Source organism: Manacus candei, unplaced genomic scaffold (genome assembly GCF_025592945.1).
Source record: "Manacus candei isolate 608988 ecotype Guabito, Panama unplaced genomic scaffold, ASM2559294v1 h1tg000071l, whole genome shotgun sequence".
In the NCBI taxonomy this organism is placed as follows: Eukaryota; Metazoa; Chordata; class Aves; order Passeriformes; family Pipridae; genus Manacus; species Manacus candei.
The window spans coordinates 1,706,948-1,732,297 of NW_026138119.1; the positions used below are offsets into that span (position 1 = coordinate 1,706,948).

A 25,350-nucleotide genomic window follows, 5' to 3' on the forward strand; every position below is an offset into this window, starting at 1 on the left:
CTCTCGCGAGAGCGGCGCGCGGGGCGTGGCGGCGCGGCGCTGTCAGCGCGATGAGGCGGCGCCGCCGGGGCTCGCGCCGCTGCCTCCGCCGGGCCGCGCGCGCGCCCCATGGCGCCTGAGGCGGCCCCGCCCGGCCCCGACCCCGACCCCGCGCCCGCCGGCCCCGCGCCCGCCCCGCCGAACAGGTACGGACGGCACGGCAGCGGCCGGGCTGGGCTGGGCTGGGGTGGGCTGGGCTGGGCTGGGCGGCGGCGGCCGCCGCGGGGGACGCGCTGACCCGCCGGGGCCCCGCCCGCGCCCCCCCTTCCCTCCCGCCGCGCTCCCGGTGCTTCCTCCGCCTCCTCCCGGCGCTGCGGGAGCGCGGCCGGGCCGGGCCCGCCCGTCGCGGAGCGCGGGGGTGTCGGCGGGCGGCGGGGCCCGGCAGGCCGCGGGGCCGGCCCGGGGACACCGGCAGCCATTTGGTGGCGGCCCCGAAATGACGGCGGGGCCCGGCCCGGTGCGGGAGCGGGGCCTGGATCGGGGCCGGGCGCTGCTGACAGCGGCCTGCGGGGGCACCGGGGCTGCGGGAGCACTCTCGGCACCGACGGGCAGGGGGGCAGCTCCCGGTGCCTCCCCCAGCCCCTCGGGGGCCGCAGCCCGGCGGCCCGCGCTGAGCCGTCCCTGGCACGGGAGAGCCGAGCGGTGCCGGCTGTGTTCCGGGGTGCAGTGCCCCCGGAGCTGAGCTTTGGGGTGATGGTGGAAGGCAGTCGTAGGGGAGGACAGGCCCGAGGGCTGCAGGCACCGAGTCGCGTTTGAAGTGTTTTAAAAAAAACAAACAACTGAGCAGGAGAAGCGTGTGTAGGTTGTGCTGATGCTCGAGGTGTCCAGTTCAGTGCAGAAGTCAGCACAAAGCACAGCAAGGGCAGAGTGTGGTGGGAGAGTGATGAGTGCTCAGTTCAGGGTTCAGAGGGGAATGCCGTGGAGCTGGAATGAGAGAAAATAATGATAAAGTTTAGACAGACAACCAGGACAATTTCTGATCCAGGCCTGGTTCACTTCCGTGCAGACTTTGCATGTTGTTTGGGTTTAATTGTAATTCCTGTAGCTTTTCCCAAGAAAAGGTTTCTTATTAACTCGTGTTCCTGTCTTGTGCGAGGTTGTGGCCATTTCTCTCAAAAATATTAAATTCCAGCAGATTTTAGTGTCAGTGCTTGAGATATCCCAAAGTGAACTCCTGGTCTTGGGTGTTGATCTCATTTATTTAAGGCTTTGTTGATTTACAGTAGATAAGATACTTAAAATATTCAGAGGGTGAGAGTAGCATTTGTTAGGAGTGTAATATATTTCATTTGGTAATATTTTGTAAACCTCTAATGGGATAAATGGAAGGGGTCTGTTAACAGGATTTCTGGTGGCTTGAGCAGGGAGGAGCAGGTGTGAAGTGCTGAGGATGCACTGACTCTGGGGTTGGTTTGGAGGGAGTTACCTCTGAACTGAGTGAACTTTGGCAGTCACTGAGCAGCCACGAGCTTAAATTTATATTAGTCAACTGTACCCCTGTTCACAGGAATTATTCTTCAGCCACGTATTTTAAGGAGACAGAGGGCATCTGAGCTTGGATTTTTAACGCACATAGCAAGTGAAGCATCCCATAGGCATTTTGGCAAAACGTGGTCTGGGTACATGTATATATTCAGATGTGTATTTAGGACACAAGCAACAGGATTGAAGCTCTGTCAGGGAAGTTCAGGTTGGACATCAGGAAAAGGTTCTTCCCCCAGAGGGTGGTTGGCACTGACCAGGCTCCCCAGGGCAGTGGGCACAGCCCCAAGGCTGCCAGAGCTCCAGGGGCATCTGGATGATGCTCTTGGTCGTGTGGTTCAGTGTCAAGTACTCCTGAGAGAAGCAGAGTTAGACCTGATGATCCTTATGTGTCCCTTCCAGCTCGAGATACTCTGTAATTGTAGTATGTCCCCAAAATTTCTCTGGGTAACTTTCCTGAGATTTGAATTGGGCTGTGGATACTCCCAGTAGCATTAATGTGCAGCGAAAACATCGCGTTGAAATACTGTATTTAATGGTCATTAAAGATGTTATATATAGAATTTGCACTTGATACAAAGAGATTTACATGTGACAGATATTATGGAGTGTAGAAATAAGCAAGTCTGCTCTTTAAAGAGGATTTATTTTGATTTCAGGCCATCATAGCTGAGCGATGCAGAGCTGTTACGGGGATGGCCCTTTCTTAAGCCTTTAATGAAGCTACTTTTTAGATCTATAGATGATGGCTGTTGAAGAGAAATTAATAAAATATTCTAGCCCTTCCAGCCAATACTTTCACACTGATAATTTGATTACATGGACATTTAAGTTTTTGATCCAGTCAGAATGCTTTCAGAAATACAAAACTTAGGAAAACTTGAAAAGGCTGCCTCTTTGCAGTGCAAACAGACCATTAATCTGCATAAATGAAAAACTGTAATGGAGATCACTTTAAAAAAGAAAAGGAAATGCCGTGATCTCTGGCATTAAGAGCAAGCCAATATCAAGGACTCTTTAATTTAGTGATTAAAAATCAATTGAATTCTAAGATTTAGGCTTAAATCCACAGTGAGATTGCAGTTGAACCTTGGTTGTGAAAATGCCATATAATTTCGCAAGTTTTCTGAGATCTTCCTTCATCTGTAGAGAAGACTTCCCTTTGCTCAGCACTGACAGAGTTATTCCATGTCTCATTTGTATCCAAGCTCTGCTCATTCCTGTTCCCTTTGCCCGTGGCCCACAGGGGCCCTGAGCAGAGCAGAGCTAACGTGGAGCTGTGGGAAGGCAGCTGAGCCTCCAGCCCTTCCTCTGCCAGGGGATGGAACTTGCCTGTCTCGCATTTTGGCAAATGCCCTGGCTGAGCAGTGTGGGAGAGGAACAGACTGACAGAACACCCTGATCACCTAAGCTTGGTATCTTCAGGAAATCAGAATTAAACTATGTTTATCATGTCCAAAGGGGGTTGAGTAAGCACAGTGACTTAGATTAGTTGTAGAGAATACCTTGGGGTTAAGTAGCTGAAAGTTATTCAAAAATAATCTTACAACTTCCATCATCTGTAAGTGGTACAGCTGTTTGAGGAAGGTTTTGAGGTTTCACCTATCTTCCCTTCCACCCCACCTTCCAATTTCATCACATATTCTGTTCTAAAATGAGAAAATCATGGTTACTCTGCTCCATTGCAGTCATCACTGCAATGGGAAAATACTACTGCATTAGAAACACAGAATTACTCGGCTGTACTGGTTTTTACCATTACATAATGTCTGAACTTAGGCTTGGCCATTTCTCTGTCATCTGAAGCATTGCTTCTGATAGTAATACTGTAAAACTTATTGTAACTTCACTGTGTAATGATCTTTGTAGTTGCAACTGCCATGTCTTTTCAGACTGTTTGCCTTGTGTGTTTGACCAGTTTCTGTATCAGCCATTTCTTTGGCATTTTTTTTGCAGGGTGCTTCTGCTTTGACAGGGAAGAGAAGCCCTGTGTATGTGTAGAGATAGAGAGCACTTCTGCCAGAGCGAACAGACCAAGGTTAATTGTTTTAACAGAGTGTACTGCCTGTTAAAAACAAAATCCACGGGGTTTCTAGTTTACCTTCTTCTTGCTCTCCTTGTGTTTGCTCAGTTTAGAGGGCTGGAGCAATTTGTTCTTCAAGAGGACATCCCTGAAATACATTGTTTCTGACAAGGAGCAAGAGTCTATTAAACATTTGGCTTATGCTTTTTGCAGAAGTTGACATAGTAATTAGGAGATGTGAGATTGTTTTCCTAACACGCTGGGGTGCAAGAATGGCAGGAGAGCTGGCAGCTCAACTGAGCATGGAGATTCCTCCCTCTGTGCTGCTTGAAGTTTGGGGAGTCAAGAGCTTTTCCCAGCTGTTTGCTGATTTAATTAGATTTTTTTCCTGTCAAGAAATCTGAAGGTCAACACATGCTTAGTAGAATCTATCATTTGGGATGATTAAACACCCAGAGATAGGTCTTCAAAACCTGGTGGTGCACACTTGGAGAATCTGTTGTGTTCGTTTCTATGCCGGTCAGGAAAACAAGTGTATTTTAAATGCTTGTAAACAGAGAGGTGCTGAGTCTCTGAAGTACCTGTGGAAACAGAGCGTGGGTACTGTAGGAGAGAGAGAGATCCCTGCATTTGAGATAATTAATGAGCAGTGTGGACATAGAGCCTGTTTATTAGCAGCTCGTTAGTGACATACTAGCAGTTGAGCTCTCCCTGTGCCAGCCTCTTCCTAAACTTTTCCCCATGAGTCATGACAGTCACACACTTCCCAGAGTGCTCTGGTTTGTGCTGTTACCTGTGTCCTGCAGTCAGATGGGCGAAGAAACAGCAATATCAGTCCTAGGTCAGCAGCAGTGTTGGTGTCTTAATGTTTCTGGTAACGCTGCACAGAGCTTTGAGGAAAGTGTTTTCTGCAAGGCTTTGCAGTTCAGTGCCTCTCTAGCCTTGCTGTTTTGATGGGGAAGCAGATGTGCTAAAGGAAATGGTGGGATTCTTTATAGAGGAATCAAAAAATCTCGCTAGGCATGTTGGCTCACTCTTTGGTTTTGCTTTTACTTGTTTTGCTTTTGAATTTCCTTGGTTAAAAGACATATGTAGCAATAGCATGCTAAAGATGACTGTGTTTGTTCATCCCTGCAAGAGCTTTGGTTGTGCTTTCCTAGGAGCTGGATGAAAATCTGATTTGTCCAATACATGTGAATATTCTGGCTTGTGTTGAAAGTTTAACCTCAGCAGTTTGGTTTTGAAGGGACAGGTTCAACTTTCAGTTTGGTGTGTTTTACACTTACTATGGGAATTCATCTGGGGGAAAATCGCTGCATTATATTGCAAAGCTCGCTGAGATAAGGACATCTTGTACAAGGATCCTGTTACTTAAAGGGCACTGAATGTTCATAGTACTAAATAGGATTTCTAAACAGATGGTCATAATTAACATAAAATACATCCACAGATAAGAGTCTATTTAATGTTCTAGTAATTATTTCAATGGTCTGATACTTTAGCATTAATTAAACCATAGCACAGCCAACAATGGAATTGCAATAAGGAGTTCCCGAATTCAAACACGGAGGGGAGATCTTGGCTTCCTCAGAACAATTACCTTTTTTCTGTCATCAGAGGAAAAAAATAGAATGCTAAACACGTAATTAAAACATTTCTCTATTTGCATTTGTAACAAGCTGCTGGGACAAGCTTGTTCCTAGCCTTGAAGTGACCTAACTGGTCTGTGGGTTGCCCAGAGTCACCACGGTGGCACATCGTGGCCCGGGGTGGGGCTGTGCCACACCGAGGTGGAGCTCTGGGTTTCGATGAACTCCTTAGGCCTGGCACCTTTTCCAAGAACACGAGTTATATAAGATGGCATGTCTCAGAGCAATCTCTATAAATCCATATCTTCTTTGAAATACATAAAGAATTTGTTTGGCACAATTGCACAGAGAGATTTTTCAAGAGACTGAATAGCAAGCCAACTGAAGGTATTGCTTGCCTTATCATAGGTTTTGTCCTAAGTACCTGGGTTTTCCACACATCAGAGATTTTCTCACTGCCAGTTCATGCCCATGAAGTTGTGTGTAAGGTAGGGATGTAAAAAGCAAAATTGAGTACAGCAGTCTCTGCCCTTGAGTATTCCAAAGGGTTCTTGAGAGAAGAGGGGAAAGTAACACAGGAGAATCGTAAAACTAAAAATTAATCTCTTGTTCTTTTAGAGTTTCCGTATGATTTTTAATTTATTTGTCTGTTGCAGAAAGAGAAGATGTGTTTTAGAAAAAGCAAAGCTGGTTTTAGTTTGATGTCTGATTAAGTCTGGATAAGATCTGCAGAAGGAAGATGTTGTTCTACTTCAAATGAAAATAAGATTTTAACTCCACCAAAAAAAAAACCCCAAACCAAACTTCAATGCCATTTATTGTGAATAGGTTCAATTTGTGGTAGTCTGCATTAATTTAGCTCATGAGCCTTTTTTGGTACAATTGTTAAACTAACGCAGAGTTGGGGTTTTTGAGTACTTCAGCATAAGGATTTGGTTTTATTCTGTGTAACACTGAAATTGTGGGCTATTTTTTTTAATTAAAAATCATTCTAAATTGCCAGAAAGCATGTTTTAAATACTCTGTTATTCACTTACAGCTGCCAAAACATAGTACAGTGAAATAATGGTCTGCTAGCCTGCTAAACAAGTGTCCAGCTTCCACAATGCCTGTGCAGGCAGCTCAGTGGACAGAATTTCTGTCCTGCCCAATCTGCTACAACGAGTTTGATGAGAATGTGCACAAACCCATCAGCTTAGGCTGCTCTCACACCGTGTGTAAGACCTGCCTGAACAAGCTCCATCGCAAGGCATGTCCTTTCGACCAGACCGCCATCAACACCGACATCGACGTGCTTCCTGTCAACTTTGCACTCCTCCAGCTGGTTGGAGCCCAGGTAGGGCTTAAGCAGCTCTTTGTGTTGCCACTTTGTGTTGTTACTATTCGTGTGCCAGTTGCAATACGTGCTGTCATCCGTTCCCCCTCGTTTTAGCCCAAAAATCGGTAAGGCTTAGCTTGGCAATATTTAGAAGGCCATACGTGCTCTAAAAGCAACCACACCGTTTTCAGGACAATCTTCTCATAAAATGAAAACAGGTTCTAGTTGTAACCTGAATTCTGATTTAAAAGGGCTCTTGAACTGTGGCTGGAGGAAAATCCCCATTGGGAAACAGACAGTTTTGTGTCCCACTTGTCATAAGAAGAGTGAACCTGCAGATTGCACTCGGTCATCGTAGTCCTGCAAGAAATGTCCTTTCTACATGTCACATGTTGGAAAGTGGCTGTTTAACCAGGTTCCAGCAGTGTGTGTGTGTAATTTTTTTTAAAATATGCCTGATGATGGGGCTTTTCAGTGGCGTTTGCAGACACTGGCTAATCAGGCCAGGAATGTTCCCTGTGCTGTCTCGTAGCGGTGGCAAAACAGTGATTATATAATCAGTACTGCGCTTTATGGAGACTAAATAAGTCTGTTCCCCTTGTGCTGATTCATGTGCTTTTTCATGTTGCTCTCACTCCAGCACCTCGGTGATGCAGTAAGAAGATGCTTTTTACTTTGCTTTTCAATGCCCTATCACATGCCTTGACACAGCTATTGGTAATAACACTGTGTCAAAGTGGTTTTGTTTCTCAAGTTCACGTGTTCCTTTCATTTTTTTGTGTCAGATCACTGCCTTGATCTTACAATATTTATTTTCTTGGTCTCCTAACTTCTTGCAATGCCTTCCAGACAATTAATGTATTATGACTAATACTCCCTCTGTTTTCCTTATCTGACCTTGTTACTCTAGTTTGAGTTTTTTCCACCGAGTTAGGCTTCCTGGTTCTTCTTTCAGAAGATTTCAGCGTGCCCAAATGATGCTTAAATTGTTTTTTTTTTAACTTTGCTTTATTATTTTCACGCCAGTTGATTTTTGTCTTGTGACTTCCCTCGTGTGTCTGTAGCAAATCATGCTGATCTGGTACACTGATCATCCTCTCAGACCTTGTCTTGTTCATCTTTTGAGTGCCTTTTCATTAGCCCTTATTGTTTTCTATCCTATTTCTGTTTCTAACGTGTTGAGTGCTAACAAAACACGTCTTTGATCCCCCCCATCCTCGTGTTGAGTGTTTTTAGTTGCTGCTCCTGCCCTGGTGGGTGCCTGGCTGGGAGCTGTGTCCCTGCTCCGGGCAGTGCTCACCTGCAGTGTTATGTAATTAGTGTGGCACCTTTGGAGGCCCATCACACAGCTCACCCAGGTGGATGTCACTCTTCTCCCCCTCCTCCCCTTGCATATTTTTTAGGTACCTGATCATCAGACAGTAAAGTTGAGCAATGTAGGAGAGAACAAACATTATGAAGTAGCAAAGAAATGTGTTGAGGATTTGGCACTCTACTTGAAGCCATTAAGTGGAGGAAAAGGTGAGTCTCTCCTGACAGTGGAATTTTGATGTACCTTACTTTTAATAGCATTGTGTTTTCAGCACTGATTGTAAGTGTCAGTGAGATAATCCTCTTATTTTCGTAATAAAATTTCCCTTATGGCTTTGAAAGCTCATTCACACTTGTGACACTTGTTTGTGGTTTTTTTATTTTAAGTTTACAAAATACTCTATTTTATTTAATAATATTGCCTTGGGGCTAACTTTGTACTAAAGCTGAACTTTCCCCAAAGGGTGGCTTTGATGTCAGTTTAAGATTTTAATTAAAATTCTTTTTGATAATGAGTTACACAGAGTTGCCCAAGAGAAGGGAAGGTGCCTGTGACTAGTATCCAAGTCCTTGAGAAAGAAATCCACTGTCAGACGTTTTTGTTTGTGTTATTGAGAAGAGTTTGATCAGAAGCAATAGTTGGCCTTTTCTCCCTTTTCCTGAAGGTGTTGCAAGCTTGAACCAGAGTGCACTGAGCCGTCCAATGCAGAGGAAACTTGTGACACTGGTGAACTGTCAGCTGGTGGAGGAGGAGGGTCGGGTCAGAGCCATGAGGGCAGCTCGGTCCCTGGGGGAGAGAACTGTCACAGAACTCATCCTGCAGCACCAAAATCCTCAGCAGCTTTCTGCCAATCTCTGGGCTGCTGTCAGGGCACGAGGGTGCCAGTTTCTAGGACCAGGTAAGGTCCCTGAAGATCTGCAGCAGACTGTACTTAGCTGTCCCTTTACTTAACAAAAATTTTTTTTTGAAATTTCTTCAGCTGAAGATGTACAGTCTTAGTTACAGCATACTCTTAAAATTTCTAATTATCACATATCTCTGATAGAAAGTGCAAATTCATAGTTAAGAACACTACTGAAGCAAGCACAGAAACAAGAATGAAGTTTTCTTTAACCTGGAAGTTGTCCTCTCTTGATTCCAGTAACTGATGATAGCATTCCAGTACTGTTCCCATATTTAGTTTATAGAGTTTCATGGTGTAGCACTGATGAGTGGAAAAGGCTGCAAGACTGCACAGTGGAGAAAAGTATAAAAGCTACATTACTGATGTGTTCATTACTGAAAATTAGTCTTAGCTCTTAAGTTGCTGTGCTTAGAGTGCTTCTAAATACTACTTCTAAACTAGCAATGTTCTTTAAAAGTTTCCAAAGCTTTTTTTCTTATGATTAGTGAAATAAAAAGTAATAAGGGATTCCGTTCAAGATGATTCAGTTGCTCCTGATAATCTGTTCATATATGATAGTGTTGCTGTTTTCTGGAATATATTTAACTTTCTCTCCTTTTTGTGTGTTAAAGCTATGCAAGAGGAGGCACTGAAACTTGTCTTACTGGCACTGGAAGATGGCTCTGCACTCTCAAGAAAAGTTCTGGTCCTTTTTGTTGTGCAAAGGCTGGAACCAAGATTTCCTCAGGCCTCCAAAACGAGCATTGGTCATGTTGTGCAGCTACTGTATAGAGCATCATGCTTTAAGGTAAAACAGCAGGATTTGGAGTTTGTTACTGTGAACTAGTGCAGCTCCAGAGAACCCAGCCTAGGATTAGTGTCTGTCACCTGTAAAATGTTCTGTAAATTCGCTTTCTGCACATTAAAATAGTGCAGAGTGAAAAGTCAATTGTTAAAGGAGGGATCTTTTAACTGTTCCTACTTATTAGGTCACTAAAAGGGATGAAGATTCTTCTCTGATGCAGCTGAAGGAGGAGTTCCGGAGTTACGAGGCGCTGAGGAGGGAACACGATGCCCAGATCGTTCACATTGCCATGGAAGCAGGACTTCGAATATCACCAGAACAATGGTCTTCCCTTCTTTATGGAGACTTGGCACATAAATCACACATGCAATCCATTATTGACAAGGTTTGTCAAAGGGGCGATTTTAGTGCCTTTGTAGGATTAGATTTGACTATTAAATGTCATAATAAAAATCAATTCCTTGAATTAACTTTTTGTCCTTAGTCATATCAGATATTAATTAAAACTGGATTGAAGTTTTCCCTACTGTAGCATATTCTTCCTATGAAGTCCTTTAATTCCCTTTCTGGTGTCTTATGATGAAACTGCATAGGGCAGATTCTGAGTTGAGAAATAAAATTTCTCTCCACTGATCCTCTCTATATGCCATCTGAAGACACTATATATTGCAGTTAGGAACCAGAGTTGTGAATTTCTTTTCAGGATTAGTAGTTCACAGCTGTAAGATGCAGCACACTAATGCTCCCTTTATTTTCAGCTCCAATCTCCAGAATCTTTTGCAAAGAGTGTACAAGAATTGACAATTGTCTTGCAGCGCACGGGGGATCCTGCAAACTTAAACAGGCTGAGGCCTCATTTAGAGCTCCTGGCAAACATAGATCCAAATCCAGGTATGCAAATTCAGCTTCTTAAACTCTCCTTGTGGTATTTTTCATTATCTAGCAAAATAAAGTATTAAGATGATAACCTCCATGCCTGGTTTCAAAATTCCCATTAATTACCGTAACAAAACTCTTCTTCGGGGCTCTCTGAGTTCTGTCCTAGGACTTGGTGTTGTGAAGCAGTAGGAGAGTTGCCTCTTATTTGTGATACTACTGGAGTTATTGACAGAGTGACAACCCTCCTTTTAATAATTTCAGATGCAGCCTCTCCAACATGGGAGCAGCTGGAAAATGCGATGGTCGCTGTCAAGACTGTGGTCCATGGGCTGGTGGATTTCATTCAGAATTACAGCAGAAAAGGCCATGAAACTCCACAGGTAACTATACTGGATCATTGTTTTAAATGTTTTAAAGCACATTTACTGAAAGATGCAACTTTAAAAAAATTACTGTTGATTTGAAATATTTATGACCTTATCTGTGGCATAATTGATGATACTGTTATTTACTGCTTTGGGATTTTGAGAACCTAACATTTGTGAGTATGGAATGCAGCAGAGCTGGCTGTAGTGAGATAGATTTTCTGTATTTTAAGCCTATTTTTATGTGAATGTCTGATAGATTGTAAGAAGAGTGTCTTATGGTTTGTTTTTTTTCTTTAAAGCCACAACCAAATAGCAAATACAAAACAAGTATGTGCCGAGACCTTCGACAGCAAGGGGGGTGTCCAAGAGGAACAAACTGTACATTTGCTCATTCTCAGGAAGAGCTTGAAAAGTGAGTGTGGGAAACTTTTTCCTTTTTCTTTTTTTAATTCAAATCCGAGCAATCTCCATAGAATTTGAAAACAGTCTCTTCTATACATTCATTCATTTGGAAGGATTTGTAAATCCCTAACGTGACAATTCTTTGTATGAAATTAGGAATGGAAACTAATTCCAGTTTTATTTTTTATTTTACCCCCTGTAAAGTAAAATTTCCTTTCCTGAAACTGAGTCTAGGCTGAGTGTCTCTCATGGATTGGCTATATCACCTATGAGAGAGAGTGTAAATTACATTTTAATTGATTAAGGCATGAACTAGTTATTGAACAGTATGCAACATCTGCATTCTTAGAGCTGTCTTCACCCAAATGCATTTTCAAAGAACAGCAGAATGGATCTTTTGAGGGGAGAGATGATTTTGGGTTACAATTGTTGAAAATAAGTCTGTAATTTTTCTGGTATCGTTTTCTTCTCAGTCCCTTCCTTTTGCTAGTTTTACAAATATGTTACAGTTCACAATGAGCACTTTCACTCATCTCTGTTGTGTGTTTGCACATGTGTTTGTTTACAGATACCGCTTGAGGAACAAAAAAATCAGTGCAACAGTGAGAACATTCCCCCTTCTCAACAAAGTTGGCGTAAATAGCACCGTCTCAACCTCAACGGGGAACGTCATTTCTGTCATAGGAAGCCCAGAAGCAACAGGGAAGATGGTGCCAAGTACTAATGGAATAGCTAATCTGGAAAGTGGGGTTCCCCAGCTGATCCCTCGCTGTGCAGACACCTCCCTGAGGGCTCTGGAGAACACCAAGAAGGGAGGGAAGACTGGAGCCAATGGCCAGAATGCTTCTGGGTCTCCTACAGAATCACTCCCTGAAAAGTAGGTGACTTTTTTTTTCATGGAGATGATTAAACACAACACTTTGCATTCAGATTATCATGGAGTCTGTGGATGGCAAACAGCAAATTCTGAATTCTGGTCCTGGCTTGCAGTCCTTGCTGGTGCTGCCTGGCTGCAGAGTTGTGTAAGATTTTGCACTGCAGTGCAGGTATTCTGTGGGTTCAGGTGGTCACAGCCAGCATCACTTGTTTCAGTTATTGAGTACTCCTGTGCAATATGGACAAAATGGCAAATCTCTCCCTTTATCTCTTATTAAGTTGTTCTCAGCATGGTATCCCTAGTTACTACTGGGTTATTACGTAGAAATAAAACACTTAAAATTGGACATTTCCTGACACCAAGAAGGGTGCACTGTGTTCCTGGAAACCTTCTAGTTTTGGAGGTTTCACTTGAAACCAGTCAGATACTTCTGGAGGAAGCACTTAGTCTCTGAACAGCTTTTCAAAGCCTTTGTCTTTACCAGAATACACTTAGAAAGGGTATGTAAACTTCTGGGTACACACCAAAGCTTTTATATCCACTGCTGAGTTTTCTTAGGAGAAAGTCTAAGATGCACCATCAGTTTGGGGTATGAAAAACAAATTTGCAGAGGAAGTAACAGGGCCCAAATTTGCATGTTAAATAGGAGTGTGCACGAAGAGATGGCTGACAGAAATAAGTGAAGATCTGCTTAATGATTTCTTGGTAATCCTTTTCAGTAAAATCGGTTCTCCACCCAAGACTCCTGTAAGCCAGGCAGCAGCTACCTCAGCTGGTCCTCCTAATATTGGAACAGAAGTGAATTCTGTGCCTCCAAAATCCAGCCCGTTTGTTCCCAGAGTTCCCGTCTACCCTCCACATTCTGACAATGTTCAATATTTCCAAGATCCCAGGACTCAGCTGTCATATGAAGTTCCACAGTACCCACAGACAGGTGAGTGAGATGAGCACTGAGTCAAAATTAGCTCTGAATTTTTCTGTGGAAAAACCTGAATGCTGAGAAATAACTTTTATCTTGGTTTTGTAAATTTATTTTTCATTTTAGTTTAGTTTATTAAATATCTGAATCTTCACCTAATGGAATGTTAATCTTGTTCATTGTTGGGTATGCGAGGGACCTGCAGTTTGCTCCCAGTGTTGGTGGTGGTTTGTGTGCTGTATGTTATGCAACTTGTACCTCAGCATCCAGAACAACTTGAACCTCAAGGTGTTTCATCTACTTTTTCCTTTGTTAGTGTTTAACTGCTTTTATTTAGATTTGCTCACCTCATGGTCTATCCATGAGGGTATCCACAGGCACGATTCAAAGCCAGAGGCATAGATTGCTTCTGCTTTGTACTTGCTCAAATATATTTGAAAGATTCCAGTTACCTTTTTAGATTACAGTGTGCATGTTTGTATTTAAGCAAACAATGAAGTGTTACAGCATCAAGTCATTCACAAGCTCTCAAGAGGCAGAGATGTTCAGTCTTCTCAAAAGGAAGAAGAAAGTCAAGTGTGAAATAGTTCTTTACATTTGGAATTTGGAAATGGGTTTTTTTAGCAATATAGTTTTTTATTTTAGAGAGAACTATTTTAACTCTCTATATAAAGAGGTGTTTAAGATCCTGTCTTTTCAGTGACATAGTTATTCCACAGTATATAATGTCAGATAAACTCCACCTTCCAAACTGGGTCCAGGTGGTGAAGGGGCATCTGCAAATGTGGTTGTCATACATGAAATTGTGTTTCACAGAAGTGTGGTAGGGTCAGTAACAGGTTTGCAAAGTGTGACTCCTCGTTCTCTAAAGGTGCTCATTGACACTGTTTACAGTTTTAGAAGGTGTAAAGCTTTGGGTCGTTCGTGGTTGCATTAAATATGCCTTTTTCCAATTTTTAAGGGTATTATCCACCACCTCCAACAGTACCAGCTGGTGTGGCTCCCTGTGTTCCTCGCTTTGTGAGGTCCAATAACGTTCCAGAGTCCTCCCTCCCACCTGCTTCCGTGCCATATGCCGATCATTACAGTACATTTCCCCCTCGAGATCGACTGAACTCTCCTTACCAACCTCCTCCTCCGCAGCCGTATGGACCAGTTCCTCCTGTCCCCTCTGGAATGTATGCTCCAGTTTATGACAGCAGGCGCATCTGGCGCCCACAGATGTACCCACGAGATGATATAATTAGGAGCAATTCCTTACCTCCCATGGATGTGATGCACTCGTCTGTCTATCAGACATCATTACGGGAGAGGTACAACTCTCTGGATGGGTATTACTCTGTGGCTTGTCAACCTCCAAACGAGCAGAGGACTGTGCCTTTACCAAGGGTAAGTGAGAGCCAGGAAGGAAGGGTGTGTATTGTTTTGGTTCTGAAGGTCATTACTGAGAGGTTGGTAAATAATTAGCATAGACCTGTTTATTTGGGGTTACAGTGATCAAGACATGTGACCCGGACAAAGTTCTTGTTTTGTTTTTAACCTTAATAAAATGGGCTTGTAAAACTGACCACTCTAATCTGCATTAGGACCAAAGCTCCTCTGCCTCTTTAATTCCCATGCATGTTGCCTGAATTAATTGCATATTGAAGATTTGAGTTGCCACACATGGGCTGGGCTCTCCTGTGGATTCTTGTGAAATTCTCCAAGTGATGCCAGTGGAGGGTTACAGACCCAGGGAAATCTGGGGGGCCGAGTGTGTCCCTTGCAAGTATTTGTCTTCTCCTTAGAGTGTGGTAGCACATACAGTCCCGTGTTTGTTCTTGCCAGGAGCCTTGTGGTCACTTGAAGACTGGTTACGATGAGCAGCTGAGGCGGAAGCCGGAGCAGTGGGCACAGTACCACACACAGAAAACCCCTCTGGTGTCATCAACCCTTCCCATGGCAACACCATCTCCAACACCACCTTCTCCTCTCTTCAGTGTAGATTTCAGCACAGAGGTGGGAAGCCAAAGACCTTCTTTATTTTCCCTTCCTGTTTCTGAGAGGTGCCATTTAATATTTCTAGTAAAAGATTTTCCACCTGCTCTCTGTTCCTAAAATGAAATTGATCTTCTAGCAAAAGAAAAGTATTATCTAATAATGATCCATTCAATTTGATATTAAGGTGCTGCTAAACATGACTGCAGTAAAAAGGTCAAGAAGTAAAGTGACTCAATTCAGCCTCACTAAAGGAAATGTAATTTTATTGATCTAGCTTTGTGAACCTCCAGGTTTTTGTGTAGGGAACAACAGTTGCTTTCCATTAAAAAGAACATTCCCTTTCATACTCCAAATGGCTTTGTGACTTGATCAGTAGCCTGAATCAAGCTGCAAGTGCTTGTCAAGTCCCAGAAAGTGCATATCCCTTACAAGTGGCAAAAGGCATTGGTAGAACATTGTGTACTTATGGGATAAGTCCTGAAAAGAAGAATGGGAACTCAAGAAATAGCAGTAGTGTGCTTTTGAAGGGAAAAAAGCAAACTTGTGATATTTTTTCTATCTGTGTAAATTCGATGCATCCAAGAAACTGTTTTGAGAACCACTGTGCCAAGCAGCCTTAGCTGTGGTTTACCAGTTTCATTGATGAGATTTGAGGTATTAAGACTGATTATTCAGAAAATACCATGTAAGGTAGGGGTACCTGAAGTCTCTTATGGGTGCATTCAAGATGCATCAGGGTTTAGTTCTTTTCATTCAGGTTGGAGGATTCCCAGTCATATTTCTATCTGCCAGTTGCTAACACATTAAAGGAAAATGCATGGCTTCCTCTCAGTTAAATTAGTGTGGGTATTTGCCTAAAGAAACCTGCCACTAACACAGTGGCACTGATTTCAGTCTCTCATCTTGGCAGGCTGGGCAGTTATTTGTGTGGCAAAGCTTGCCCTCTGACAGCTGCCAGAGGCACTGGTTTAAAATTTGACAAAACAGCTTATGTTGTCCCCAAATCAAGTCTTGAATACAGCTAGAACTCCTTGATTGACTTTTGAGATAATTTAATTAAATAGCAGTAAATGTCTCTTCTCATTTTAAAACTGAATTCCCTGTTTCTATTATTCATTGCTTATTTGTTCCCTTTTCTGTAGTTCTCAGAGAGTGTCAGTGATTTGAGTGGAACTAAATTTGAGGAAGACCATCTCTCTCACTATTCACCGTGGTCTTGTGGCACTATTGGCTCTTGTATAAATGCTATCGACTCAGAGCCCAAGGATGTGATTGCCAATTCCAATGCCGTGTTGATGGTAGGGGTTTTCTGCATGTTCTCTCCTTGGTGTGGTGATCCTTACATGCTGAAGTGTCTTCTCTTTGGTTAAACCAGCCTTTTTTTTTTTGTTTTTAAGTTGGTAGCTTCCATTATTAGTACTTTAAAGTAGTTTTTGCCCGTTTGGAATATGTTTTCCCAGTTTTGTAGATAGGCGACAATAATTGGAAAGTTATCGGCTGACTGAAGAACCCGAACAACCTCAATGAGTCCATATTTATCCTGTGTCCTGAATGTGTAGGATTTGGACAGTGGGGATGTTAAAAGGAGAGTGCACTTGTTTGAGACGCAGAGAAGGGCAAAGGAGGAGGATCCGATAATCCCCTTCAGCGACGGACCCATCATCTCCAAGTGGGGTGCGATCTCCAGGTCATCCCGCACAGGTTACCACACGACAGATCCCATCCAGGCCACTGCTTCCCAAGGAAGTGCTACTAAGCCCATCAGTGTGTCAGGTACAAGTGCAGGCTTTGTGACAACAATTCATTGTTCATGTACATCACGAGCATTTCATCCTCCTCGTGCTTACTGCAGCTATGGAGATGCAGAGAGCTAAAATACCTGTATACCCCACTTAAGAACAGAGAAGATAGTGAATGGTATCCTGATTTTTTTACAGATTATGTCCCTTATGTCAATGCTGTTGACTCAAGATGGAGTGCCTACGGCTCAGATTCTGCTTCATCAGCACGTTATGCAGAACGGTACAAACTCCTCTCTGTGTTCTCTTAAAAGCATTTTCTGTAGCTTGCAGTTCTTCAAAATCCTCACTGTGTGTGTGGGGAATCTGGAATGTCTATTAATAGGCATTCTTAATTTTAAAGTAAAAGACCTTTTACCTAACCAGCATAAAGCCTTGGAAAAACTAGGTTAAAAGTTGTGTAGTCTTCAATACTTAATGCAGTTACATTGCTAGTAATTGTGCTTTATTATCCCTTGAGAGGCCTAATAAAGTATTGGAGTCAGGTGCTGCCAAGCTGTCATGTCAAAATCTGAGTAGTTTTCTTGCCACATCTTACCTGTGTATAAAATAAGGATGTTTGCTTCATACAATGCCTTGAGGTATTGGGAGCCCCAGTGAAGATGAAGAGCACATTGTCTTAGTCACACAGTTTCTGTCCAAAAATCTAACAGTGATAGGCTAATGAAGTTTATGGGGCCTTGATTTAGAGGACTTGTTTTTAATTCCTAGTTTTGCCTTCTTTCTCTTAAAGGGACAGGTTCATAGTTACAGATTTGTCTGGTCACAGAAAGCATTCCAGCACTGGAGATCTACTGAGTATTGAATTGCAGCAGGTAAGACAAGATGATATACCATGAGGGTTTTTAATTTAAAATAAAATTGTTTAGTAAAGTGGTTTTAAATAAGTTTTCTTAGTGTAGCCTATAGAAAATAGTACAAATGACAAAATTATCAGTTAGGGTTGAACTAGAAGCTAGTCCTGCAATGCTTAGTATGCTGCTTTAGGACTGCTAATGTGAGCTGTTCCACTGACATCAGTAAGGCCATTCTGGGGAGAAGGTGGTGGGCCTGATGCATGTCTGCAAATGCAGAACAAAATAAATGCAGTGCATTAAGGGCACACACGTTACCCATCTAGCAGGGGAACTGTGCTTGTGTCAGCTGGTTTGTTTTGCCATTTGACAACCCGTGGTTTCAGTGTAGTGGCTGGTAACTGATCCCTTTCTTTCCACAGGCCAAAAGCAATTCCTTATTACTTCAGAGAGAGGCCAATGCCCTGGCCATGCAACAGAAGTGGAATTCTCTCGATGAAGGCAGTCGTCTTACCTTAAATCTTTTAAGCAAGGAAATCGATTTGAGGAATGGTGAGGTAAAGAAAGGGGTAATTGGGATGAACAAATCTTTGAGGGGTTGTGTATATACAGAAGTGCCTGAATTTTAACTAAGAGTTAAAACTTAGTTTTAACACTCCCAAATGTTTATAGCATGTTCTGTGCAAGTTAAGTCACTGTTGTCGCACTCAGGTATTTCCCTGAGATTGAGCAGGTGCACCTGCTGTGCTTCTGCTTCCATTTACAAAATGGGAAGAATAAGACAATAATTTTCATGCAGTCATTAGGTTTTTTTCTATTTGTGTGTGTTATAGATCTAAACATTTTGCCAACGGACTCTACTGAAATTTCTACTTCAGTGTTCATTTTATCTCCCTGTTCTGGTACTTTATTGTGATTACATTTAGCCTTGTATCCTGTGTTGTCTATGCCTGAAGCTCTATTGTGTCTAACTAGCTTGTTTGTATTGTAGAAATGTTGTGTCCTAGAAACACATCTTCTTTTTTCACTGTAATACTCCAGTGTTGTGTGAAGCAGGTGAAAACCCAACTTGATATTTACAGAATGTATCAATTCTTGTTTTAGTCTGATTATACTGAAGACTGTGCAGACACAAAGCCAGATCGAGACATTGAATTGGAGCTGTCAGCCCTTGATACAGACGAGCCTGATGGGCAAGGTGAACAAATAGAAGTGAGTACAAAAATCTGTGTGTCGCTGGGTCCTTTCATTAGTCTTTCTGTTGAAAGCAAAGCCTTTTGGTTTTAGTCCTTGTAGTGACATGAAACATTTGCCTTATTTTTAACACTTGGGGTCTTGTACTTCTCACTCAGATACCTGGTAGTTAATATTACTGAATTTAAAATGAGCTCACAGTTTGTACTACTCTTGTCATTCACAGCCATCTTGGAATAATTGGCTTTTCCTTCAGTAAAATGTGGTAGGCATTCCAATAGTATGACATAAAAATAAGGAGTTTTATGACCAGACTCCCATTTCCATCAGCTTAATGTAGTGGAACATAATAGGAAAATGTAAAGCTGATGGGGGCAGAATTGATGGGCTTTCCTCCTTTTCTCTTGTAGGAGATTCTGGACATACAGCTGGGGATTAGCTCCCAAGATGATCAGCTGCTCAATGGAACAACTGTAGAGAACGGGCATCTGCTCAAGCAGCACCAGAAAGAATCTATGGAACAGAAGAGACAAAGTTTAGGTGAAGACCTTGTGATTCTGTGAGTGTTAGACAAAACAGCAGTGTCTGCCAGTATTAGACAAACAGCAGCATCAGAATAGTGGAAGCATGATTGTTTAAGGATGAACTACATACCTGCTCAGACTCGGATTAGACATCTGCATTGTGTATGCTTGGTGAAGTGAGAAGAACCTGTTCAGAAATAGAATTAGGTCACAAACCTGAAAGTCACAGGCTGGTACTATTGTTTGTATGCATCGTTGTAATTGTACACACTGAAACGTGTCACAGCTGTTCAAAATACCTTTCACATTCAGTAAGCAAAAAATGCAAAATATTTTTATAGTTAACAGAAATTAAGAAAAACTTCAAAAAGGTTAAATGTCGGACTGTTTGCACAAATCTCCATGGAGAGGTAGATTTTAAAACACACTATTTTAGGTTTCTATGTTCTGTAGTCTTTAATGGGTAAAGCAGCCTTTGAAACTGAGGCAGACTACATTAACACCTCGAGCGTACCGTTCCATAGTAAGATCTTTAGCCTGTTGCTAAAAATGAGTCGATGTCAGTATTTATTTAATGCACACAATTCAGTTCCGGATACTTGTGCATGTACTTGTTTAATATTTGTGTAACTTATTTTTCTCCTCAGGGAGGAGCAGAAAACAATCCTGCCCGTAACTTCTTGCTTCAGTCAGCCGATCACAACATCTGTTAGCAATGCAAGCTGCCTGCCCATCAGCACATCAGTCAGTGTTGGCAGCCTCAGTTTGAAAACTGCTCACATTATGTCTGAGGATAAAAATGACTTTTTAAAGCCTGTTGCAAATGGCAGGATGGTTAACAGCTGAAAGGCATTCATCTTTCCAGCTTGTGACCACACCATGGAAGCATTTACACTAGCTTTTTATATATATAATATATATTATATAATGTATATTTTTTTTAAAAAAAATAATATTGGGGTCATGCATTTCCTGTGGACTCTTTGATACTTCAAGCCCCTCTCGCATTAGCATTCTGAAGAAAAAAAAAAACTTACTTTACTAGGGTAAGGCGTTCACTTTCCACAAATGAATGGAATTTGGACATTGTTTTACTTAAGCTTAAAGCAGCTTTTTATGAGTTTGTAGCAATCCGGTGCGGTATCTGAGCCATTCTTGTTGAAAATGGCTTCTGTAGAAAACTAACAACTCAGTTATTTAAACTAGCAGGATCCTACGATGATACATCTAGTGAAAGGAAGACTAACTTATTTGTCTCTGTTTTGTTTCACGAGAGAAGAACTTGTGTCTTGTTGCAGCTGCTTTTTCCTTAGTTGTGGAACTTTGCATGGAGCATTGTTTGAAGGCTGAGAGGTGGAGATTTGGACTTGAGGCTTTTACAGGGTTAACACACCATTAGCTTTGCACTGTTATTTGCAGGTCTGTGGTGCAGTGCTTTGCTGCAGGTTTTGGTTTCCATTCCTCCCCCCAATTTCTGCTTTAGTGCTGTAGATACACGTACACAGGCTACTTGTCCAAGTAAAGTTATCAGAAGTAAACCAAGTGCCTAAGTCCTCCAGCTAGTGTAGTAGGTATTGATTTCCCCAAGCTATACGTGAAACAATTTGCAACGATTTTGAGAGGTTATGCACTAATGTAACAGCGATTTTGGGTTTTTTCATATTTTTTTTTTCTTTTTTTCATTAATAGTTCTCAACTTGGAGATTATAGGATCCAGATGACTTGGCAAAAAGTATCAGGTGCTCTTGGCTTTCCTTTGAAAACCCTGTATCTAGTGTTTGCACTGACTAACAAGATGGTATTGCTGTTTTTTGTACTGTTTTGTTTTTAATTTAAACTAAATATTGGGAATTTAAGGCGGTTGTAATTACCTTTGTTAAATGTTGTTAATCATAATTTTGTATTCAGGTTTAATTTTTGCTTATTCAGTGGCAACTTATTTTCAAAGACCTTGAAAATACAATAAGATAGCATTATCTGACCTTCAGAGTACTGAAAACTATGAATTTATGCCCTGTTAAGAGGTGACTGAGAATCATGTTAGACATGTCAACTGAAAATTGGATTTCATAAATACACATGAACTAGAGCCCTGGGCATATTTTTTTGAGAAGCTTAAAAATCCAATTTTTTTTTTTTTTTTAAAGCAGGACTCTCCCTCCTGATGGTTACTGTCTTCTCGTTTGTCCTCTTACTTTTCTTTGTGACAAGTTTTACATTTTTTTATGTTTTTATTAACTTCTGTGAAGTTGTTTACTCTGAAAATTGTACTGGAATATTTTAAGCCAAGCTGATCTTTCACCAGGTGTACTGCATGTAAGGGCTTTTCCTGCTAGCAAAATGCTTAAAGAGGATCATGTTACTGGTCGTCTGAGTTGTTATTTTACAAAATCACAGCTATGTGGTCGGGTAAGATTTTGATAACTGTTTTGTGCACGCTTCTGGGGGGTGGGGGTTGGCATTTCCCTGAGGGTTACTGATTAGACTAAGTAAATATTGGTGTTTGATATCTCTCCTAACGAACCTGTCCATGAAATGATTATGTTGTAAATATACCTGCAAATCCAAGGGTTAGTTTTGATATTCTGGTGTCAGTATGGAAGATCTTACACATCTATTTAATACTCCAGTGTCAAGGAATGTATGTAGAAAAGCAGTCCAGTAGTCTTTTCTTAGTTTCCTTTGGCTGTTGCTGTACCTTCTCCAGCCAGTGCCACCTCATCGTAGGGTTAGACTGACGCTTCGTTCCACTCCCAACGTGAAGTGAATGGATACAAGAACCAGACCACCTTTGCCACCTTAACTTATTTCCTATCGATGTTAACTTTAACTTAGAATGTTAGACATGAATATGATTGTTGTATATTTTATACCAAGACCATTCTGTAAATACGAATTTATATTACTTTTGAAATGCTTCTGAGATACTATTATTTGCTGTACAATGTAATTCCAAAACAGATATGCAAACAAGTATGTCTCTTTCATGGATATTTAAACAGTGAGATCTTCCATGTTGAAGGTGATGTAATTTTTTTAAAAGATTTTTAAATTTTAAATTGCTATTTTGTTACAAAAATAGAGAAAATATAAAGGTTTGAGAAGTCCTTATTTGCCCTCAGGGAAAGAGCCCTCTGTGCACCAGAACTCCACAGAACATCTTCAGCATGATCTGAGGGTGAATATATACTACATAAATTGATTGTGTATTTACCTTTAACTTTTTAATTTTAAAATTGCAGTTTTAAAAACTTGGTTGTGCTCTGCTGGAGGGGGTTGGGATAAGCTGCTTACACACATTTGCCTGTTTGTCCAGTGAAATGACATAAGCCTGACATATTCCTGCCAACTTCTTGGCATATTTAAGAACAAATGTATCTCTAGACTTTTGTCTGCAGCAGGAGGTCCCGTGATAGAGCAGTTCTCTAGGGTGACCATACACTTCAAGTGGAAAGCTGGTTCTGAACTGAGGCCAGGGTTTTTTAGTTGATTTTTTTAACCTGTAGAAGGACAGACAAAAGAATTATTTGGGGGTTTAACAGCATGCCAGCTTTGTCTTACTGTTTTAACAGTGACTGTGTGGTTTTTGCCATGAAACTAATGCCCTCCAGTGCCCTGACAGGGAGAAGAAGCTGCAGGTGGGAACACCTGGCTGTGGCTTTCTTCTATATTGAAGTTTCAGCCCTTGACCCTTTACAAACAAGTATGTATTCATGTTGTTAGTTGTAAATCAGGTGCCTTTGGGCTGTGGAAGGGCTTATTTTCTGACACTGAGATGGAGTGACTTCCCTGTGTGTGTTAATAGCAGTGATGCCCATTTAGGTTTTGGCCTGACTTACCTGTGCTGTCAGAAAAGAAGGCCCGTAGCAGATCGGGGAGAGAGATTGGCTCTTTTGCTTTGCTTGGACAAGCATTTTGGGTTGGTTTGGTTTGGTTTAATTTTTTTTTTTCCCCATTAGGGGTACAGCAGGGATTTCACATGCAAGAGAGACAGGAATTATTAGTATCTAAGTTAATTGTGTTGCCTCACTACCTGGATTCATTCCTTGGTTTGCCTCATTTCCCACATAGGTCTTAATAGAGACTAATGCTTGTGCTGGGAGAATGCTTGTGTGAGAAAGTAATTATCTGTACATTCTTAACATATACTTAGAGCAGAGTGATTGCCCTGCTACTGATATTTTGTTCCTGTAAACAGGTGACAAGAAATGAATCTTAGTGTTTATGCAGATTTTGCATTGTAGAATGTATACTAGACCCTTCAAAGGCAAGGTTAGACTCTTTGCAAAGCAAACTGGCGTTGGTTCTTGGTAGTCTAGTACAGGGACACTGAAGTTTGGCATTTGATTTAGGAAAAAAAAGTTGTACACAGTTGATTATGTTAAATAAGCTCTTAATTAAACTCTCTGTAGAAGTCTAATTTGGAAGGTTTTAGTGCTTTGATAACTCAATTGAAATTTTAATTTCTCCTGTACTCAAGAGCTGAATGCTGTTCTTGTATAATAGTGTACTAGGCTGGATGAGGTACAAAATAATGCACAGTGGTCAGAAACAGCTGAGGAAAGAACGCTTCAAATAACTCAAATCTAAACTCAGAATAGTTCCAAACATTGGTTTTGTTTGCTTTTTTAAAGCACAAGTTGTCAAGTTGTACCTGTTGCTGTACATAAACACTGTATGCCAGCAGCTCCTTGATCATATTTGTGAACAGACTTTTCATTCATTATTAGACTGTTATTAAAGGAAGGTGTTGAATTTGAGAGTGTAACAAAATGAGAAATGATCAGATGATCTATAGGATATAAAAGTCCATTTTTATGTTGTAGTTTAATCCCTTTATTAGGAAGTTCCCTCTCATTGAGGGACCTCTTCTGCAAGCAGAACCCAATAAATGTGCTTTTTTAAATGACCCAATTTCCCAGTATAAATGAACAGCTGACTTTGGCAGTAGTCATCCCTGTGCATCTCTTTGCTGGCAGGGGAGCAGGACAAGGGGAAAAAAAAACCCCAAAACTGTCAGCGATGAGATGAAACAAATCTGAATAATCAAAGTGCCCAATGCCCAAACATAATCCTACACCCCGTTATTTACGGATGCTTGTGGAAGCTTTTAATCACTCGAGACTTTGCTGTAAAAGCTGAACTAAAGCAGAGCCTGGCTGCGTTTCTTACTGCCAAAAGCCAAGGTCATTTGCACATAGCCCCTGGATTTCTCCAGAGTAGATCTCCGTTACCCAAGGCATGGGAATGCATGCGTTTTCTTAGCTGGGCAAACAAGTACATTATACAGTAGTTGTGATACAACACACGTGGCTTTGATTTGTACTGCACATACCCACTGTACAGCCACTCCAGAGTATTGTGGTTAGCTTGCAGCATCTGCTGTCGCATTGATACTGTTTACTGCGTATTCTTTTCCCTGGAAGTTTTAAAGAAAATTTTTTTTTTCTTGTTGCATTGATTACATTTTATAAATTTGCTTAGCTGGAAAGTTTGGGAAAAGAGGCCTGTTTGTCAATTGTACAACCGATTGTGAAGCTCTAGTGTGAATATTTTTACGTCTGTATTAGACATTTTCTTTGCAAATCTATTGTTCGATTGAAATGTAAATGAAATAAAAGATGGTGTACACCCATCATGTATAAAGCAGGCACCATCGCTACGATGGATTTAATGCTCATTTTTATGGCGCATTCTCAGCTTCTATTTAAAACTATAATTTAAAGAAAAAAAAAAATCTGTAAAATGAAATGGGGATATATGGGGGAGTAAATTCTATTCCGTTTATTTCGGTTTTGATTCCCACTGGTAATGTTTCCCTTCGTGTTAGAGTAGGGGGGCCCCGGCGGGGCCCGTGTGTCGCTGTAGCACTGACGTGCAGAGGTTGTAGCTTTGGCTGGGCACGGATAGAGCATCCCGGTTCGGTGTTTGAGAGACTCGATGGAAGAAGTTTGCAGTATTGACATGTATTTGCATGCACGAATAAAAATTATTTGTCCACCTTAACCGGGCTGTTTGTCTTCAGCCGGGGCCGGGGAGGGACGGGCGGGGGGAGCGGTACCGGGGTGGGGGGGAGTCCGGCCGTTCCCCGGATAGCGGTACCGAGAGGGTCCGGCTGGGGCCGGGGGCCTTCCCGGTACCGGGGGGGGGGGTCCGCCCATTG

The 25,350-nt window shown here is 41.8% G+C and overlaps 1 protein-coding gene and 1 non-coding gene across 4 annotated transcripts; both read left to right on the forward strand.

Moving 5' to 3' along the window:
- The first annotated feature begins 37 nt into the window (after positions 1-37).
- On the forward strand, positions 38-25,193 carry RC3H2 (ring finger and CCCH-type domains 2). Of its 3 annotated transcripts, none has more exons than XM_051807496.1 (21): positions 39-185; positions 6,173-6,469; positions 7,855-7,972; positions 8,428-8,661; positions 9,279-9,454; positions 9,636-9,836; positions 10,210-10,342; positions 10,592-10,710; positions 10,998-11,110; positions 11,669-11,977; positions 12,697-12,911; positions 13,858-14,285; positions 14,724-14,894; positions 16,019-16,174; positions 16,436-16,649; positions 16,814-16,898; positions 17,409-17,490; positions 17,892-18,026; positions 18,574-18,681; positions 19,074-19,222; positions 19,835-25,193. In XM_051807496.1, the coding sequence occupies exons 2-21, from the start codon at positions 6,239-6,241 to the stop codon at positions 20,031-20,033; spliced, it is 3,576 nt and encodes a 1,191-aa protein (XP_051663456.1). In that variant the 5' UTR covers positions 39-185; positions 6,173-6,238; the 3' UTR covers positions 20,034-25,193. The 3 variants fall into 3 exon arrangements, with proteins under 3 accessions (XP_051663457.1, XP_051663456.1, XP_051663458.1); XM_051807498.1 differs by having other exon boundaries at positions 19,074-19,203; positions 19,835-19,999; XM_051807497.1 differs by lacking the exon at positions 16,019-16,174 and having other exon boundaries at positions 38-185.
- Positions 10,006-10,121, forward strand: LOC127480278 (small nucleolar RNA SNORD90). Its single transcript, XR_007907812.1, has one exon. It is a non-coding gene; the product is annotated as a small nucleolar RNA SNORD90 (small nucleolar RNA).
- Positions 25,194-25,350: the final 157 nt, after the last annotated feature.

Excerpts from the sequence above, each read along its gene's own strand:
- RC3H2 (XM_051807496.1), top strand. The coding sequence starts at position 6,239 with ATGCCTGTGCAGGCAGCTCAGTGGACAGAATTTCTGTCCTGCCCAATC. Across the intron at positions 9,455-9,635 it reads ATAGAGCATCATGCTTTAAG|GTCACTAAAAGGGATGAAGA; the intron begins GTAAAACAGCAG and ends CCTACTTATTAG. Across the intron at positions 10,711-10,997 it reads AAGGCCATGAAACTCCACAG|CCACAACCAAATAGCAAATA; the intron begins GTAACTATACTG and ends TTTTCTTTAAAG.